Genomic DNA, 20472 nt, shown 5'->3' with positions numbered 1-20472 from the left:
TATTAATGATATTAATGGTGATGGTGATGATGATGATGATTATTATTATTATTAATATTATTATTAAGTAGGATATAGTTTTTTTATTTTTTTAAAGTCTACTTTTACAATTTGAAACATGTAAACTACAGCAGAATGTTCTAACCAACAGGCCCATGTCATATACAGTACAGATACAAAATAAATAACCTATTATAAATTAAAAGCATTAATGTATGCTGTGTTTTTTTGTTTTCACAAGCTTTGGAGACGAAACATAAATTTCACTTTTAAATAGGTCACCCATAGCTTTCGCGATGAGGCTGTGTTCAAAATGACATCAATCTTTTCAAAGTGCACTGCGAAGGGAACGCAATTCTAAACATGAAGACCGTTAAAACTGAACTGTAAAAATAGTTTGAAAGCAAATTACACCTCAGAGAGATGACTTTAATGCTTTTTTAAATTTTAAATCATTCCAACTTTGAATGTTAGAATGTTCTAAATGCATAGGTTATAGGGGGGATAAGTGGGAATAGAACACAGCCAGGAATCATGTTTCTAATTACAGCTCTAGAGGTGTAGTTGCAAGTGCACAAGTTTGCGACGCAGTTTGTGCATGCCTGTTGACATGGGGGCACCCCCCCCCCCCCCTGGCTCCCCCCTAGAACCGCCACTGCTACTGATTAGATCATAAACAAGCATTGGAACATGATTATTTATACAATTAAAAAAACTATTTAATATAATTAAATAAATTTAATCAAAACTAAAAAGGTTATACGGTCAACCTCTGCATGAACAGATGACTGTTGAGCTGAGTGGCTTGACGTGATTCCGCAGTCTACATATGTTTGTTGAAGCATACGCATCAAATTTCACAATAAACATGATAAATTGACAAAAGAAGCAACTAAACATGCCTTATGCCTCTTCAGAGTGGAGATAAAAAAAGCTGTAATCTGTAAATCTTACATTTTTCATTCTGAACATGTGCTGTTTCCCAGTAACGCACAGAAAACTATTTGGTGCTCGTGTTTTCAAAATAAAAGTCCCACATACACAAGTAAGTGAAAAATGCTTAAATAAATAGCGAGGAAAAATATCACTGTTGTGTCACTAGAAAACGTTTAACATTTGGCTTATGCAGCCTACAGCCTGAGGTGTGCATATTAATGATCTCAGAGCTTTTTTTTTATGATGTCAGAGCTGAATATGAGTCATTTTCTCTTGATGATGCCAGCTGCTCATCAGGTCCGGATGAATGACCTAAAGTAGGCATACATGCAAATGTCGAGGGCGTGACCTGTGAGTCTTGTCACAGTTTGTTTTGTCCTCTGATTGGCCCGTTGTCCACTTACACTGTCCATTTACACTCATGGAGTTCACATGAAAACGAGGAATCAGTGGTGTCTGAGGCTCACAGTATGCCTATTTCCATATATAGATATTTTAAAGTTCTTCTGTGCCTTGGTATACCCAGATTTTAATTATAGTGCACCTTTAAGGGCTTTAATGCAACTGGGCCAAGATAATGTATTTACTCAGTAGTGAAATAAAAATAATTATTTTCTACCAATGATTCTGAAATCAGAGGGATATTATTGGATCTATCTATCTATCTATCTATCTATCTATCTATCTATCTATCTATCTATCTATCTATCTATCTATCTATCTATCTATCTATCTATCTATCTATCTATCTATCTATCTATCTATCTATCTATCTATCTATCTATCTATCTATCTATCTATCTATCTATCCTCAGGAGTGTCAGAGGAAAGAGTGGAGGAGCTCCATAATCATCAACACCACCAGTCTGTGGATTCCAGAGGTGCAAGAAGACGATGGGGGAAATTACACTTGTGAACTTAAATATGGCAGCAAGGTTGTGAGACGGACCACAGAGCTTAAAGTCACAGGTACACTTTTAAAACAATCCAAATCGAATGTGCTGGTTGTGGCCCACTGAGAGCATATAAAGCCTGTTATATTTATTACAGTTTATCTTAGTCCTTTTGTTACATTTTCTCAGATCGGAATTGAAATTCTCAAATCTATACCTGTTCAATCTTCAGATCATTGTGTCCGTTGTGCACATCAAAAAATCTGTTTCTCATTGCTTTGAACAAGTTGCAAATGCTTTTGTACATCCATGCAAATGATTATGTGCAATTCTTAGATGTTTCCTACATTTGATTATGCTTATGTCATGTTGATCAAAATATATTATTGAATGTCTGTTGAGTAGTCTCACCCTCCACAACAGTTAATCGTTTGTTTATGGCACAAGTCTATACATGCAAAATGACTGAACAAGTTGTCATAATATTTTATCACAATGCACTTTTCTTAATTAGTGAATGAACACATTATTTAAATTTTACTAAATTTTCTGGCAACTTGTGCTCAAGTTGTATATATCGAACACAATGTGATATCCAAACTTTCTGTTGGTCGGTGCAGCAAATTAACAAACCTGGAAATTAGGGAATTTTTACGTTTTATGTTGTGCCATGGCACATTTCCTATTTACATGGAGGACTTTGTAAGTGGAAAAAATGAATGCATCACTAGCAAGAAAACAGATAAACAGACCATCTGCTGCGTGAGGATAAAGAACAAGCCTCCTCCATTCGGCATCTTTACTTTCTCTTTACTTTTACTCTTTACTGGATAAGGAAATGGTGTGGTACGCACTCCAATGAAGACATCCCTTAGTCTACATATTTAATTTCATTTGTTAAGCACAAAGATTTGTTTCAAAACTATTTCTCAATTCAGTTCTAATGACCAGCAAACGATTAAATGAACAACAATATTGAATAATATTGTCAAAAAACACTGAGTTATATCCAAACACACGTCCTGTTCTTATGCCCCATATTCTGATGCATACTTCTCCAAAACCCGACAGGTGAACAAATCTAAACTTCGTCTTCTAATTAAAGCAAATATAAATATACATATAATAAATAATATTGCTAATAATAATAATATAATAATAATAATATAATAATAATAATAATAATAACAACATTATACGAATGCAAATTGTCATGAATAAACTGAAAAAAGCACCCTGAGGTGAAGAAGGCATGGAGGCTGTGTCTTTAATCTTTAATCATTTCATTTTCTTTCAAATGTAAAGATATTTGTGTATTGCTGTATATCCTGTGTGTATTAAGCAAAGTGTAAGCATTTGGACCCACACAGGCACATAAATAACGCACTCTGCACTGGACTTTAGACCAGCTTTTAGTTGGTCAATAGCACGGTCTATCTATTTTAGTTCCTCAAAATAGCAACACGCCAACATTTCACATTAACACACCTTTTATAGACCAGCACGCCTGTGAGTCTACAAAGTGGAGCAAATGGATTTGCTATTTAAACAACCTGGCACAAAATGTAAAAATTACTGTTACACTGGTCTGAAAATAGCAACAAATTACGCCAAACACATCTTGCACCCTATTGCGCTGGATGTATGATAGGGCCCATAATGTCTCTGTACATCTCGCTTGTTTTATCAGTGTCACATCATCTTGTTTTATCCTGGCCCTTTTTGCAGCACCGCACAACTCAATTTGACATGCTTGAAGTCTAATGTTACTATAGTTTAATATTCTTCTAATACTCCAATTACTTACTTGACGTATAGTTACAGAATTACTATATTCAACAGAATGTCTTAAACTAAACTGGACCATGCAAAGTGTAACCATTCTTGAATATGCCTTAATTTACTCAAATTTCAGATGTAACAATTTTACTAAATTTACAACTTATTAAGCTGATTAAATCCAGGCATCACATTTTGGAAAGGTCTATACAGTCTGTACACATTTTGTCTAGTTTTTCAGTTCTTTTATTAAAGCTTTCAGACATCTGTGGTTGGATTTCATTAGTTTTTTTTCCTCCATCGTAGACATTGCTAAACCAACTGTAGATCCAGGGTTATTACTGTAACTCTGCACTTCAAGGTCCACTTTCCTGCAGAGTTTAGGTCCAACTTTGATCAATCTCACTTGCCTGTATCTTTCTAGTGATTCTGAAGTCCTTGATTAAGCTTGTTCAGATGTTTTTGATCAGGGGCTGGAAAGTGGATCTCGAGAGCCAGAGTTCAGAAGCCCTGCTGTAGTTGTTCAATCCACATTTGGTCTTTGAGCTGTATAATTTCCAGCAAAACTAAGTCAATGGTAAAGAAATCAATCCATCATCAGAATTTCCATTAGCAAACTGTAATGTGAAATGATCTCTCACTACTTTGATTACTGTACCACATGGATACGTTAAAGAAACTGTAGTATAACGATGGGAGTATTAGATGACTTTGGAAACTAAGTTTTGAAAGGGATGCCTTATTGTTTTCATTGTCAGCCTTGTGCCTTAAGCTACACACTGAGAAGAAAAGTGAGGAGCTTGTTTGAATTCAAGCCCTTGGTTCAAGCCTCCGGCCGTACCACCCCCGTCTGTACACACATCCGGGCTAAATCCAGCACAGCATAAAACAACAATGGATTTTTTTTCGGGTGAAAAGAATACTAAAATCTGCGTATCTGAGCAGTCACATCTTGTATCTGAGCACGCAACCTCACAATGTCTTTCAAGCTTTCCTTGAGGCAATATGAAACTAATCTTATACTGTACACTTCAGTTACTAAAAGTATATAATGATGTATATTTAATGCATAGAGCCCTTTTAAGGGGAGAACTGTTTTATTAGGTAGGAAACAAATTACATATGCACCCTTAATTGGTTCTCGATCATACAGTGTGCATTACAGGATCATGTAAACCTTATAAACAGGAGGTAATGTACACATGTAATCAACTGTGACTTGAATATTTCACTGTGCAAGTATAATCTGAGTTCGATTTTTCACAGATCACTGGGCTAGAACACTAGTAGAACTTCTAAAGTGCTTATCATGGAACAAATCGCTGGCATTTGCTCCCTTATAAAAGGTTGCAAAACCAAAGGTAATTTTTGAAATGGCTCTTATACAGCCTTTTCATTCATTGAAGTTCAGCTTCTATCTTTTTTGAAAGGGGAAGCATCATAATATTCAAAGCTGTTCAGCAAGCTTATGATTAAATTCCAATAAATCTGACAACAAGGTCTCAATGGCTTATTTTTCATGGGCGACCACCCAATCACAAGTGCAGTCGCATCTCTGAAAGCTGCTCTTGTTCCTAGTGCAACTGGAGCTTCTTATAGCAGCTGCAGTAACACAATGACTTTACCAATAGTAATTGGCTCAGTTATTTAAAAGGCAGGCCTATTGCATTTTCTGCCATTCAAAGGCCCCTTTACACTATGTTTTAGTTTTAAAACGGCATTTTAGAATGAAAACGATCCGCATCCACACTGGCGTTTTAGCTAGCGTTTCTGAACAGATCTACATCCACACTACACTGCTGAAAATGCGCATCACATGACCATACACGCACTCTGGAAAGCGCTACACTGTATGTGCGTGTCTGAGCTTCAGGTAGTCAGCGCTTACTCTGTAGGCACCTCCCCAGATAAGAGCAGCGCAGTGAATTACAATATTGAGTTACTCTCCAAGGTTTGATGTCTTTCAGAACTTGCAGGTGTTTTTTCACCTTTTTTATAGAGAAGCTCTGCATTTAACAGCCACTTATATAACCTACACCTTTATTTCCTTTAATAAAATCTAGAATAAAATTATATTTTGAGAACTTTCTGAACCCAGAGCTATACATGCTGTATTTACAGATTAATGAATTCACTGTCCATTGAAATAAAGATTGCAATAAAGCCTTAAATTACTAACATGAAATAATTTATATTAAGGCAAAAACAGATTTTAAACCTCTCAAATGTTTAGTAACAAAGTGAACAGTAAGACAATAAAAAATCAAAAATCAAAATAAATCTTTGAGCTTTAAACATTGAATAATTTTTTTTCATGTGGCTTTAACAAATGTGTAAACCATTTTCCAAAAGAGAAAAAATCTTACTATATTACAAAACGTAGTTGCTTCTACAGTAACGTTAGACAGTGGCTGCAGCTCCTCAACAATAAAAGCAATAACCATTTTTTTTAGTTTAGTCGAATTAATTGTTTTACCTGGAGATTGTGAATTGATGTCAATCATAGTTGGAGGTGAGATGCGGGTGTAGTGCTTCACATGCAGTTTTATTATTCTTTTTTTTCTTCGAAGTCGTGTTTCTTGCAGTTGTCAAGAGTTTTACCTACACATAATCTACACTTAACAACAATCCACTTATTTTCTTTGATGAGTTCAATATAACAAGAATCCATTGCAAAAATGTAAGTCTCCGGCCTGCCATTGTTTCTGTTTCTGACTGTGGTGATGGGCGATTCGTGGATGAATTGTTTGTTTTAACCGGATCTTCTAAGTCAGGGGTGATCTTCTAAGTCAGATCGACCTTCCTGCAGATTTCAGTTGCAACCCTTATCAAACACACCTGCCTGTAATTATCAAGTGCTGTTCAGGTCCTAATTAATTGGTTCAGGTGTGTTTGATCAGGGTTGGAACTGAACTTTGCAGGAAGGTTGATCTCCAGGAACAGGGTTGAGCACCACTGTTCTAAGTGAATCGGTCGAACCAGTTCATTTAATTGAATGGAGATTTCATGAAACGGTTTGCATCATCAGTAAGTTGTAGGGATAATTTACAGTTTAACACAAACAATGACCAGTCTGTCAGATGAAGAAGAGCTCGAGTCAGAGATTCAAATAAATAAATAAAGTTTACTGAAGATAGTTTTCATCAGCAGAAGCCAGCTTCAACACTCACAATGAGTTCCTTGGCCGCTCTGCTTACAACCATCAATCAATATCAATTATACTCTCACATAACGTCATTAACTGTGTCAGGTGTTCTAACATGATTGGTTAAAACACAGATAGACTAGGAAAATTTCCACGTGGGTGCGTGCGTACAATTCTGAACAATATCTTAAGCATAAACATCAGACATACACTAGACTGTTAAGGGCTGACTCCAATTCTGTAAAAAGGATAAGACTATATCAAAACTGGTAACAAAACGGGTATAATCTACATTTAGGCAGTAATATCCTTACTACACAAAGTCTATCTTGAATAAAATATAGAATCACTTTAAAAGAATTAACCGTAAAAATAGCAAAATTACTTTAGACATTTTAGACAGTATTAACTCATAGAAATAACAATAGAAACAGTTGTTTCCAGTCCTCAGCCCCTCAGTTCCCCTTGAGGTCTCTGTGAACTCTGACCTAGTTTGGTGGCTTATATAAATAGTTACAAAGAGACAGGCAAATGCACTGAACATTCTTACATGAAGCAATGTGTTAACTTCATTCATTATTCAGCAATCATCTTTAATAAAAATTATGAGAAACAGGATGATGAGAAAAGGATAAACGTTGATCCATGCTGAGACAAATTGGAAGGTAAAAATCTGAATCCTTCAAAGTACTAACACACTGGATACCCCCTCTGACTCTGTTACTAGAACAATTACACAGAACAGTTACTAGAACAGTACACAGACTCATCCATTCATTTTCTTTTTGGCTTAGTCCCTTTATTAATCTGGGGTCACCACAGCGGAATGAAACGCCAACTAATCCAGCATATGATTTACGAAGCGGATGCCCTTCCAAACGCAACTCAACACTGGGAAGCATCCATACACATGTATATACCATACACAAGGTATAGATAAAATTGTCCATAGTGTATGTGTGTGAATGATCACACACAAATACCATGGACAATTTTGTCTATTTTATCCAATTCGCCTATACCACATGTGTTTAGACTGTGGGGGAAACCGGAGCACCCAGAGGAAACCCACGCGAACACGTGGAGAGCATGCAAACACCACACAGAAATGCCAACTGACCCAGCCGAGGCTCGAACCAGCGACCTTCTTGCTGTGCTGTGTGACAGCACTACCCACTGCACCACCGCGTCGCCCCATACACAGACTCATCTGCTGTAAAAAAAAAAAGAGACCTGCAGATGATGATGAATGCGAGTCGAATCTGTTCCCTCGCAGCATGCTTGCTTATTGAGCGTGTGATTTAACCTGACTAAGGTCATTTTTATTCCGCAATATGTTTTGTGAATATTGCTAATTTTGAATAGTAATGCGTTGTTTAACTCGTTACTTTGTAAAAGTATTATTAATACATAGCGTGTGTTACTTATATCGCATTACCCCCAACATGACCATAACCAGGAGTGTAGCAACTGGGGGGGATGGGGGGGATATGTCCCCCTCACTTTTTGAGACAGACCATTTAGAAACAGGTTATAGTTATTAATAATTATACGTATGTAAACTTTTGGATCTCATACAGCTGTCTCCCACCACTTTTAAAATGACTGCTACGCCCCTGACTATAAACAGCTAAGTACCATTATATACCAGTTTATTCACCAGTTAAGAACCAGCACATGAATGCTAAGTACCAGATTAAACCAACTCAAACCAGAATATGCTTCAAAATATACCTAACCAGCTTTAATAAATGTTTCCATTAAGTGCCCTAAAGCAAACATCTTTGAGAATTTTTTTTACTTTTGAAAATTCAATATATAGTTGACTCTGATAAGCATGAAGGTTGTAAACATAATTTTCATGAGGGGGTTTTTCCATCAAGGCAGCTTTGTTTCCAGGCAGACCTTTAAAGAGCGTGTCACATTCCCTATAAATCTTGTAGAAATCAACCAGTCAGAGGATGACTTAAAAATCCCCCGTAGTGTATCCTGTTTTTTATGCCTTGTGTTTGAAACGTCACACCCACAGACTGTTGTCTGAACATCTGAATCTAAGACTGGTTATTGTACTTGACTTGAGGGGAAATAGGGAGAAAAGCAATAAGTCATATAGTCAGATAATAAATAACAGTGACTGTGAAATTGTTAGCGTTAATCCAACAAGACTCATTCACAATGCTGCAATCTTGTCTGCACCCATTGTGAATGGTCAAGGCTTTTCACATGTCACACGATAATAGGAGACGAGACAGTAGCTTGTCTGAAGACTGGTTTGCTAATGAGCTTTCACGAGAGATGAATTGATGGGCCGCTATGAGACCCTCCTTCCTGCTTGTCTTCTGACGGGGCAAGACAGCAGCATAACACATACATTTATCTCAGTGTCATCTGACATATTTGAAGCTTTCTGTTCCCCCGCACGCATCATCGTCATCTTCACGTGTGGGCAGAGATTGTCACGCACCTTTATTGTTTTTGCCCAAGTGCCGAAGGCAGATCATTTGTCTTCCTCTGTGAAGGAGGGGGTCTAAAACTCAAAAATATATCAAGAGATAAAGATGTAATGTGGTTAACATATTCATGGGGGTTTGCAGCAGAAGAATTTTGGCATTGGTGAATCTTTAGTTTACTGCTACTCTTTTTTTTTAATTGGCCGTAGTGTAAGTGAGTGTGTGCAAAAGTGTATGGGTGTTTCTTAGTGTTGGGTTGCAGCTGGAAGGGCATCCGCTGCGTAAAACATATACTGGATAAATTGGCGGTTCATTCCGCTGTGGCGACCCCGGATTAATAAAGGGACTAAGCTGAAAGGAAAATTAATGAATAAATAATAAAAAACAAACAAACAAACAAACAAACAAACAAATAAATAAACAAATATACCAATAAAAATAATAATACATAGACTGTAAAATATATGGACGGAGTATCCGTGACGTCACCCATAGGTTTCTGAAGAGCGCAAAAGAAGCCACAAGTAGGCGCGGCCAACCGTCGCCATTTTGTTCGCGCGTCATCGCACCCACGGCGGGATACCAAACAAGGGCAAAGAGGCGGAGAGTGGGCGGAGCTATAGACACCTGCTGGCACTTTGCTAAGACCTGGCAGACAGACTTTACTTTGGGAGAAACGCTTGATACTTTATTACCTGCGACTCGTTTGTGTTCTGACCACATGTGCTTGGCTGTACACTATATCAATAAAGTGTTTAGACATTCAAAAACACTGTTGTAATACATTGAGCCACTAAACATTGTTCTTATGACGTTTTTCTACAGGAGGAAAACGCAAATTACTTCCAAACACTTCAGATGTGTGTGTGTGTTAGTAAATGCAAGACTATTGATGAACTCCAGCATAACACTGTATGACAACGCTTCAGATGACTGTTCAAGAGCCTACAGCTAATCAATCTGTCACATTCTGAAGTGCTTTACGGGTCTAAAGAAAAATATTAATGATAAATGATCTTAAATAAAACAAATACATTTATAGAGATGGTATACAAGTATATAACTTTACTCACATGGGAAACGAGGCCACGTGAACGGTTTGTGAGCACAATTAAATGCACACAGCATCCCATATCATTTGATAATTGTAAGAAATAAGTCCAAAAGACAGCTGACTGTGTAAAGCCACATAAAACAACACAAAAATACGATGAATATGCCGAGATCAGTGGCTAATCTGCCGGATTCAGCTAAGGTGAAGGGACGGCGACCAGCGAGACCTAGCTGTCACTCAAGTGGCCACGCCCTTAATTATGCAAACTTAATATAACCTAATATAAAGGAAATGGATGAGTTATAAAAAAATTCACCCCCCTCACAGTTGTCATGGAGGGTAATAATAGCTATATGAACCAAAATCGTTCTTTGTACCAGGCTGTAAACACCTTTTTTTCTGCTGTAAAGTTGGCCATTCTAACAGAGGGCTCAATTGCACTTTGCTCTATTATGGAGCCAGGACTAGCGGAATTTTGATGAATTGCAGTTTCAGTTACTTCCGTATTGGCCTCCCGAGGGAGAGCGGGAGGTTGCCGCTTGTAATAATAATAATAATAAACTAACTAACTAACTAACTAACTAACTAACTAACTAACTAACTTACTTACTTACTTACTAACTAACAAATAATAATTATAACAAATAAAAAATAATAATACAGCTTTATTTCCTCAAAATTCTACACACAATACCCCATAATGACAATGTGAAAAAACATGTACATAAGTATTCACAGCCTTTTCTCCATATTTTTGAATATGATGCCACAAGCTTGGCACACCTGTTTTTTGTGAATTTTAGCCCATTCCTCTTTGCAGTACCTCTCAAGCTCTATCAGGTTGGATGGGAAGCGACGGTGTACAGCCATTTTCAGATCTCTCCAGATATGTTCAATAGGATTTAGGTCTAGGCTCTGGCTGGGCCACTCAAGAACATTCACCAGGTTGTTGTGAAGCCACTCCATTGATATTTTGGCAGTGTGCTTTGGGTCATTGTCCTGCTGGAAGATGAACCGTTGTCCCAGTCTGAGGTCAAGAGCACTCTGAAGAAGGTTTTCATTTAGGATGTCTCTGTACATTGCTGCATTCATCTTTCCCTCTAACCTGACTAGTCTTCCAGTTCCTGCTGCTGAAAAACATCCCCACAGCATGATGCTGTCACCACCATGCTTCACTGTAGGGATGTTATTAACCTGGTGATAACGGGTGCCTGGTTTTCTCCAAACGTAACGCCTGGGGTTCACTCCAAAGAGTTCAATTTTAGTCTCATCAGACCAGAGAATTTTGTTTCTTATGGTCTGAGAGTCCTTCAGATGCCTTTTGGCAAATCCCAGGTGGGGAGTGAATTCCATCTGGTCACTCTACCATACAGGCCTGATTGCTGGATTGCTGCACAGATGGTTGTCATTCTGTAAGGTTCTCCTCTCTCCACAGAAGAATGCTGGAGCTCAGACAGAGTGACCATTGGGTTATTGATAACCTTCCTGACTAAGGCCATTCTCCCCCGATCACTCAGCTTAGATGGCCGGCCAGCTCCAGGAAAAGTCCTGGTGGTTCCAAACATCTCCCACTTACGGATGATGGAGGCCACTCTGCTCATCTGAACTTTCAGAGCAGCAAAAATATTTCTGTTACCTTCGCTAGCCTTGCGACAATCCTGTCTCTGAGGTCTACCGACAATTCCTTTGTCTTCGTGCTTGGTTTGTGCTTTGACATGCACTGTCAACCCTGGGACCTTATATATACAGGTGTATGCCTTTTCAAATCATGTCCAATCAACTGAATTTACCACAGGTGAACTCCAATTAGGCTGCTGAAACATCTCAAGAATGATCAATGGAAACAGAATGTACCTGAGCTAAATTTAGAGCTTCACGGCAAAGACCGTAAATACTTCTGTACATGTGATTTTTCAGGTTTTTTTATTTTGTAATAAATTTGCAACAATTTCAAAAAATCTTTTTTTCACATTGTCATTATGGGGTATTGTGTGTAGAATTGTGATAAAATAAAGTAATTTAATTAATTTTAGAAGACGGCTGTAACATAAAAAATTTGGAAAAAGTGAAGCACTATGAATAATTTACGGATGCACTGTAGGTACATACAGTACTGTATTAGTACATAAAAAGTTAATACAGTGTACAATGTTTGTTTGATAGTTTTAGGTACTAGAATGTACCTTTAATGTTCCAGTATGGACCCTTAAGGTACAAATATATACCTTGTGAAAAAGTATTTCCCCAGTGACAACTTTTGTGTCTGAGGGAGCAAATTTGACACAAATTTGGCTTTTTCTTATGAAATGCCAAAAACCAAACTTGATTGAGGCTAGTGGGTCGAATGTAAATATAGTTGCCATGTGTAATTTCCTTATTTATTTAATAATATTTTAAAATAACTAGTAAAATATTGCTTTATATAAACTAATACAGTATATTTTGCATTAAATTTTATTTTTAATTTAATTTATAACTCATTTATAGCAGAATGGAGTTACACTAGTTTTGCCTTCATGCTGATGTCTTCCTTATAGTCCTTTATCCATCAAGTTACAGTAATTACATTTTAAAAACTCAGATTAATTTACAACATTTAATTTCAGTTAGCTTTTTTTTTGTAGCTCTGCAATAAAACGAACAAAGAAGGTTATCTCACATTAAAAATGTTGATCTCTGTTAAAAGTATTCTCCCCAAATTTCTCTATCATTCTCACTCACTCTTCTCAGATGGGATAGTGGGCCAAATCAAAGGTTATAATGGGCCAACTTTGGCCTGCGGGCCCTACTTTGGGCATCTCTGCTTTATGGTGTAATTAAAGCATTTTTGAGTGTTATTTAATTCAAATATTATTTTCAAACACTTTAAAGGTGGCCCTTGACCACAACACTGAATAACGGAATAATTCAAAATTTTGAAATTGAGATTGAAACTTCACACAAAGGTTTAATAAATAAGCTTGATGGATTGTTAGGATAGGACAATATTAGGAAGAAATACAGTTATTTACACATCTGTAAAGTGAGGGTTTATAAAATCACCATATGGAGAAAACCACCTTTAAATGTGTCCAAATCAATGACTGTACAAAATATGGACATCGCGACAGCGCCTTTTTCCATTAAACATTTTGAATGCAAAATGACTCATGACGGGCACAAACTGTCACAAAAAAAAACTGCTCAAATTGGAGCCTGGGCATGCATAGAAAGACTGCATGATGGAGTTAGAGGCAGAGCCGCGGATTCAAGATTCCAACCAAACACTTGTACGTCAAATCAACCATGCCCCCCGAACTTCTCATTTGACCACCTGTATCTGCACTGTAACAAAGACTCGCTAATATAAATATAAGCACTTACATTTAAAAACACATAATATATACGATTTATTTAAAAAAAAAAAACTGTGTGATGTAAGCTGTTATAATTTAATAAAATAAACTGCAAAATAAACAATCTTTCATACACTCCAGCCTAAGTTAGAAAAACATATTTCTCTTATAATGGGTTGTTGGTATTTATTATCTTCATAGGGGTAGAAATAACATATGTAAAATATGAAAAATAACATATAAACAACACACATTTTTAGAATGTTTTTTATTTTTAATTAACAATTAACATGACACAAAATATAAACATCATGAACAGCTATTTGTCATGCAGGAATAATCGTGCATTTATATTAATAAAAATTACACCAATATTTCTAAATATCAACAGGATATTTCCATATCCCAGCACTATATAAAATAATCCTTATCAATTTGTACAATAAACTTAGCAGTATTAATACATCAACCGATGTCAATCAGCTGCTACAACACCGCTTATATTGTTTATTATTTGTTCATTGCCTCCGTTTTCATTTGGTTTATTCCATGCCTGAATTTTATCTGGCATAGAGAAATCTACATTCACTTTAATGTTTATTTGCAGTTTTCAAATATAAAGCCAAAGGTACATGATGCATACAAATAATATACAACATTTACAGCTCTATTTGTTATACAAGATTCTCTTTCTAAACTTTTTAATATTTTTAAAACAGAAAAATCAGACGATTAGTTCAATGACTTGCCGAAACTCTCTTGATTTACAGAACTCGTTCTGTAAATCAAGTTCAAATAACGTTACAGGAGATCGATGTGGAGATTAGCTAACATTAGTTTTGTCTTCCTAATTATTATTTCAGACGCATAAAGAGAATTACTGCTTGATAACGATCACCTGTTTTCGCTGACATGATAACGTTTGGCGTGTATCAGCAAACACAAGCCCACATTAAACCAATTAAACAGTGATCCATCAGATCTTGTTGGTCAGAAAGTATAGTTTACTGCTGAACAGCTCATTTTATCATGGTAAAATAACACAAAAATCAAACATTGATACTTCAACATCCTCCCGAAGCTACTACGGTCTGCTTAGAGAAGCTGTCAATCACAACTGTCAATCATTAATGCCTAAAAACATACTGTTTACAAAAATGAACCTCTGAACCTATATCAGCGTGACAACCAGTGACTCAGTTGACCATCAAACCATCTTTTGGGACATTTTATTGCAAGTGTAATTAATTTTTTTATTTGGGCTCAAGTCTCATTGGTTAACATGGGGTAGGCGGGCTTTATGACTTGTACTGCAGCCAGCCCCATGTGGGCAATCTAATGGCCGGGAGCGTCACTCGAAAGGAGGTGTGCCGCACACTTGGTCCAAATGAAGTGCTTAGCAATGCACATGTCTTATGTTTTGATATATGATCAAAATATGATTGTTCTTAATATTTTAATGATTTTTTTTCATCAATAAGGACAATTTTGACTCGTATAATGCATTTTTGCCTATTTTCAAAAATACGCCTGTTTTGAGACATATTGTGAGGTTCATTTCGAGCTGATTATATGCTCATTCATTGAGAGAGAGAATCTCTCAGAAAGTGCTGTGTAGAGGAAATGATCTCATAGGACGTCAGTAAACTCACAGCCCAGAGGTACAGGCAGATGATCTGTATTATCATGATAAAATATGGATTGGGGTGATATGCTCAGACACAGCCTGCGGCGAGAGAATAAGCGTGAAATAGTGCCATTATCATGCCGCATCATCCCCAGTATCACTAGAACAAACAGATAAGTGAAGTCGAAGTGCAGTCACATCTCTCTTTATTGCTGGCAAAACCCTTTTTTAGTGTGTCTGTCTGTATATGTTTTTTATACTAATGTTTAAAATGCAGAGATAACTATACAGCAAGTCTATGGTTTAACACTGCCGTTAACTGCAACCATTCCTGTTTGTTTGGAGCACTACTGTCTCTGATTGACCAAAGGAAGAGTGTCGGAGTGTTTCAGAAACTGTCTGCTACACGTTCTCACTCCCACTTGACACAGTTTGACACTTGGTCAAGACCCCTTAGCATCACTTTTAATGTACTTGGTATCCCTTTGGCATCATGTTTCAACATGCATGGGACTTCATTACTCTCCAATTGATTGCCTTATGCACAGGGCTGGACTAATTATATAGCTCTTTTATACATTTTGTATCATATATTGTAAAATCTCTCTATAACCTTTAAGCTTTTAATGTTATTACAGTTTATCTGATACAAGTTTTATTTATGGAGAAAATTTTAATTGTTTGTTTGAGATAAGTCTACCAAAATACGTATGTGTTCCATAAAAACATATGAAGCTGATTGGTCAGTTCTTGTCACATGACTTGCGGTGCACTCGCAGCATTCTAAAGATGTTTTCAACTGTGTGTGCCGCCCTACTTGGACGCGTCACTCCCAACATGCGTGCACAAGTCGCTTGTCTCCATTGACAATAACGAACTCAGAAAAGACCCAATATGTGAATGGTCGCTGTCATTTGCGATCTCCAGCAGTTGATCTTCTCGCAGACATGATGGATTCACTTTGCAAAGAAACTGTCCAGACATCTGTTTCTTACTCATTTTGCTAGCTTGTGGATTAAATTTTGGTGCTCAAGTGACCGAGATGTAACGTTAACCTAGAGAATATAATCAGAATCAGAAAGAGCTTTCTGCCAGGTATGTTCACACATACGAGGAATTTGTTTTCGTGACAGAGCTTCTACAGTGCAACAGCATTACAGAGACAGGACAAAAAACAAATAATAAATATATATTTTTTTAAATAGAAGTAGTGAGTGCAAATATACAGATTGACCAGTGTATGTACATGTTTATTACTATATACAACGTTATATGTGCAGCTGTTATGTGCAAATTGGCATGTAAAGTGTGTTGTTAAATAAGTGTATATGTGTATAAAAGTGTATAGCAAGTAGTGATGTTGGTTCCACAATTATTATCATCAAGTGTTCATGAGATGGATTGCCTGAGGGAAGAAACTGTTTCTGTGTCGGGCTGTTCTGGTGCGCAGTGCTCTGTAGCGTCGACCAGAAGGTAAAAGTTCAAAGAGGCAGTGTGCTGGGTGTGAGGGGTCCAGAGTGATTTTGGCAGCCCTTCTGCTCGCTCTGGATAAGTACAGTTCTTGGGGAGTAGGAAGGGTTGTACCAGTGATTCGCTCAGCAGTCCGAACTATTCGACGTAGTCTTTGGAGGTCGTATTTAGTAGCTGAGCTAAACCAGACAGTTATTGATGTGCAGATGACTGATTCAATGATGGAGGTGTAGAACTGTTTCAGCAGCTCCTTTGGGAGGTTAAACTTCCTCAGCTGACGAAGAAAGTACAGCCTCTTTTGAGCTTTTTTGACAATGGAGTCAATGTGAGTGTCCCACTTCAGGTCCTGAGAGATGGTGGTGCCCAGGAACCTGAATGACTCCACTGCTGCCACAATGCTGTCCATGATGCTCAGTGGGGGGAGAGCAGGGGGGTTTCTCCTGAAGCCCACTATCATCTCCACTGTTTTGAGCGTGTTGAGCTCCAGGTTGTTGTGACTGCACCAGACAGCCAACTCCTTAACCTCCTGTCTGTAAGCAGACTCGTCACCGTCCTGAATGAGGCCGATAAGTGTGGTGTCATCTGCAAACTTCAAGATCTTAACAGAGGAGTCTTTTGAAGTGCATTCATTCGTGTACAGGGAGAAGAGCAGTGGGGAGAGGACACACCCCTGGGGGGCGCCAGTGCTGATTGTGCGGATGCTAGATGAGAATATTCCCAGCTTCACCAGCTGCTGCCTGTCCGTTAGGAAGCTGTTGATCCACTGACAGACAGAGGTGGGCACAGAGAGCTGAGTTAATTTGGGCAGGAGTAGTTTTGGGATGACAGTGTTAAACGCCGAGCTGAAGTCAACAAACAAGATCCTCACATAGGTCCCTGGTCTGTCTAGATGTTGCAGAACATAATGCAGTCCCATATTTACTGCATCATCCACAGACCTGTTTGCTCTGTAGGCAAACTGAAGAGAGTCCAGTGAGGGTTCAATGATGTCCTTCAGGTGGGCCAGCACCAGTTTTTCAAAAGAATATGTTTATTTTTCAAAATAAATTTTTTTTCAAAATAAAAGATCATTCAGACTTGCTGTGGGCAAAGTTTTTAACACATTTTCCAAGACAAAAAGAGTTTTCCAAACATCAAAAAAGCTAGATATTATTTAATATAAAATTTATTTTTAAAATGACCCTCATTAACCATTCGAAGATATATGCAAGTTTTTTTTTACAGCAATTGTGATCTGTACTCTATTCAATTTAAACTACACTAAAGTAAAGTTGAAAAAATGCAATGGAAAATAGGAATGAAAATAAAAATTCAATTCAAAAACTTATACATTACAATGCAACAAGCAGGCAGTTTACATACAGTGGATTTTTAAAAAAAAAATTTTTATGCCAAATAGTTGACTTTTTGATTTTTACTTTTTAGAGAAGATATTTTACTTCTGTACTTCCTGAAAGTGAAGTTTTCTGCAAGTCAGCTCTAGTTTCACCATATTTCCTCAGTAACCCCTTCTTATATTTTCAAATAGAGACAAAACAGCAGTTATATCTGACTCGATCTGTCCTATTTAGCATGCATGATTATAACTAGATTACAATGAATGCATCACAAATCATAATGTAATAGAAAGTAGGGAGAGAAAAGGAAGATGCTGGCTTTAATATAATTTAGCAGATGGTTGGAACAATATTTTATTTCTACATTCCAGAATACAAAGAGCGGTCAGAGGCCCAGACACAGATTGACTATTGGCTAAAGACTACTTAAGAAGTTTGATTCTGCCAGCAAATGACAAATAAAACTATTTTTAAAAATGTGACATTTTATTCCACAGTTTATTCCAGTTTAGTTTATTTTTGAGAATTGTGAGTTTATATCAAACTATTTCAAATTCTAAGAGTAAGAATCATCTTCTAGTCCTAACTTATTCCTCAGAATTGTGAGTCAATATTTTGAAATTTCAATAAAAATAGTCAGTTATGAGAAAAGAAACTGAATTTTGAGATATAAACTCAGAAGTATGTGCTATAAACATTCTTAAACTTATATCAGTTTGTTTAACATCTGTTTTTATTAAATAATATTCGAAATCAAAAGTGCAAAGTCTAAAACGCAGAAGCACTGAGGGCATATTTGATCCACTTTTTCAATTTTAAGGATGGAAAAAACGATCGTCATGCCAGGCTCATGGTTTAAAAGGGTCGTTCTAGTTCTGTTCATGAGTTATCGATGTGTTTGGGGCATAACATGCAAAAAAAAAATCATCTCACATTACCTTTAAGAATGAGTAGTGTTTGCTTTTACATGGTGGACTTTGTAAGCTTAAATTGTTAAAGACCATCTGTGCAAGGTTAAAGACCATCTACGGAATGAGCTTCTTGCTTTTGACCATTGATTTGGAAAACACTGGTGTATACATTCCACTGAAGACATCCATTACATATTTAAATTCGGAACTTGGTTGGTTAAGTGCAAAGATTAGTTTTAACCTAATTCTAAATTCAGTTCCACTTTCCACCAAGCGAATAAATGAACAACAGGTTGACAAATCTAAACAAAAATAAATAAAACAACAATGAATATGCTTATAATAAATAATAATAATAATAATAATAATTAATGTTGCAGGTGAGTGATTACATGGACACAGAGAGGCAGTGTAAATCCCAGTAGGGGTGTTTATTAAGGGAGTGGAGAAAGGAAAAGGTGCGCTGGGATGTGCAGGGAGGTGAGTTCTGTGTCTAAAAGGGTCTGGACTTGTGATTGGGTGAAGTGAACTGCCGGTCAGGGTGCCCAGTGGAAGAGGGAGAAGTCGTCACTGTTCCTGCAGTTATCCGAATGCTGCTCTCCTATCGACGTTGGCGGTGTGGGTTAAATACCCCTGTTCCAATAGGCAGCAGCTGTCCCTGATCATCTAGTGAGGGGCAGTGAGTGTGGTGAGGGAGTTGTTTGCATTGGGATGTTGACACCACACTGTCAGGTCTGCAACAGTAGATAATTATATATTTTTACATTTTATTCCTTTCATTTTTCATGTTTAAAGATATTTACAGTATGTACTGTTGCACATCCCTGTGTGTATAATAAGCAATCTGTACCTGCATGAGTTGTGCATAGGTCTATATCACTAACGTGCTCTTTAAATAAAAAGAGTGGGCTTAAAAGTATACAGTATATTATAAATGATAAGAGTTTGGCACTGTTATAACATCTAATCGCGCATTTTGCTGATACATTTCTATATGCAGCTAAAGATTCATGCAACTCAGAGAACAAGGTGACCAAACATGAGTTTATTTACAGCTCTTGTGGTGTGTGTGCTCACAGTCAAATAGTCAATACACATTAGAGGTTATGCTTATTGCCAGGGTGCTAATGCTCTGCGCTGTCAAAATGATTTACCTTTGATTTATGAATAACCACTTTGTGGTCAATAAATAAGCACTGGGAAACGGGCTTGCACCTACATTTTATATGGTTCACGTGTGGTTTGATCATTCTGAACAACAGCTGAACCATTTTCCCATGGATAAAGCTCAATGAACCAAATCATTAAACATGCATTACATTTTTGGTTCCACTTAGTTAGTTAGGTATCTGTATATACTGTGTACTTATGAAAAAAAAGAATAATTGTTAGGTACAAAGCACTTATCCTATTTTGCACAACACTTTTGTTGTAATTGGGGTTAGATATGGTTAAGCATAGAGACAGGTAAATACGTTTATTTTTGAGGGCTAGAAATAAAGAGGGAACCAAACAAGATACAGGTAAATCCAATC

At 37.0% G+C, this 20472-nt stretch overlaps 1 protein-coding gene across 1 annotated transcript in view; it reads left to right on the top strand.

Annotated features, from left to right (window-relative positions):
* The window catches only part of il1rapl2 (interleukin 1 receptor accessory protein-like 2), a 753881-nt gene that overhangs the window by 316366 nt on the left and 417043 nt on the right, over positions 1-20472 (top strand). Inside the window, exon 4 of the mRNA XM_056471803.1 lies at positions 1752-1905. Coding sequence (XP_056327778.1) covers positions 1752-1905 — 154 coding nt within the window. The remainder of the gene's footprint in view (positions 1-1751; positions 1906-20472) is intronic.

This window comes from Danio aesculapii, chromosome 14 (assembly GCF_903798145.1).
Source record: "Danio aesculapii chromosome 14, fDanAes4.1, whole genome shotgun sequence".
Taxonomy (NCBI): Eukaryota; Metazoa; Chordata; class Actinopteri; order Cypriniformes; family Danionidae; genus Danio; species Danio aesculapii.
This window is presented reverse-complemented; position numbering and strand designations above follow the sequence as displayed.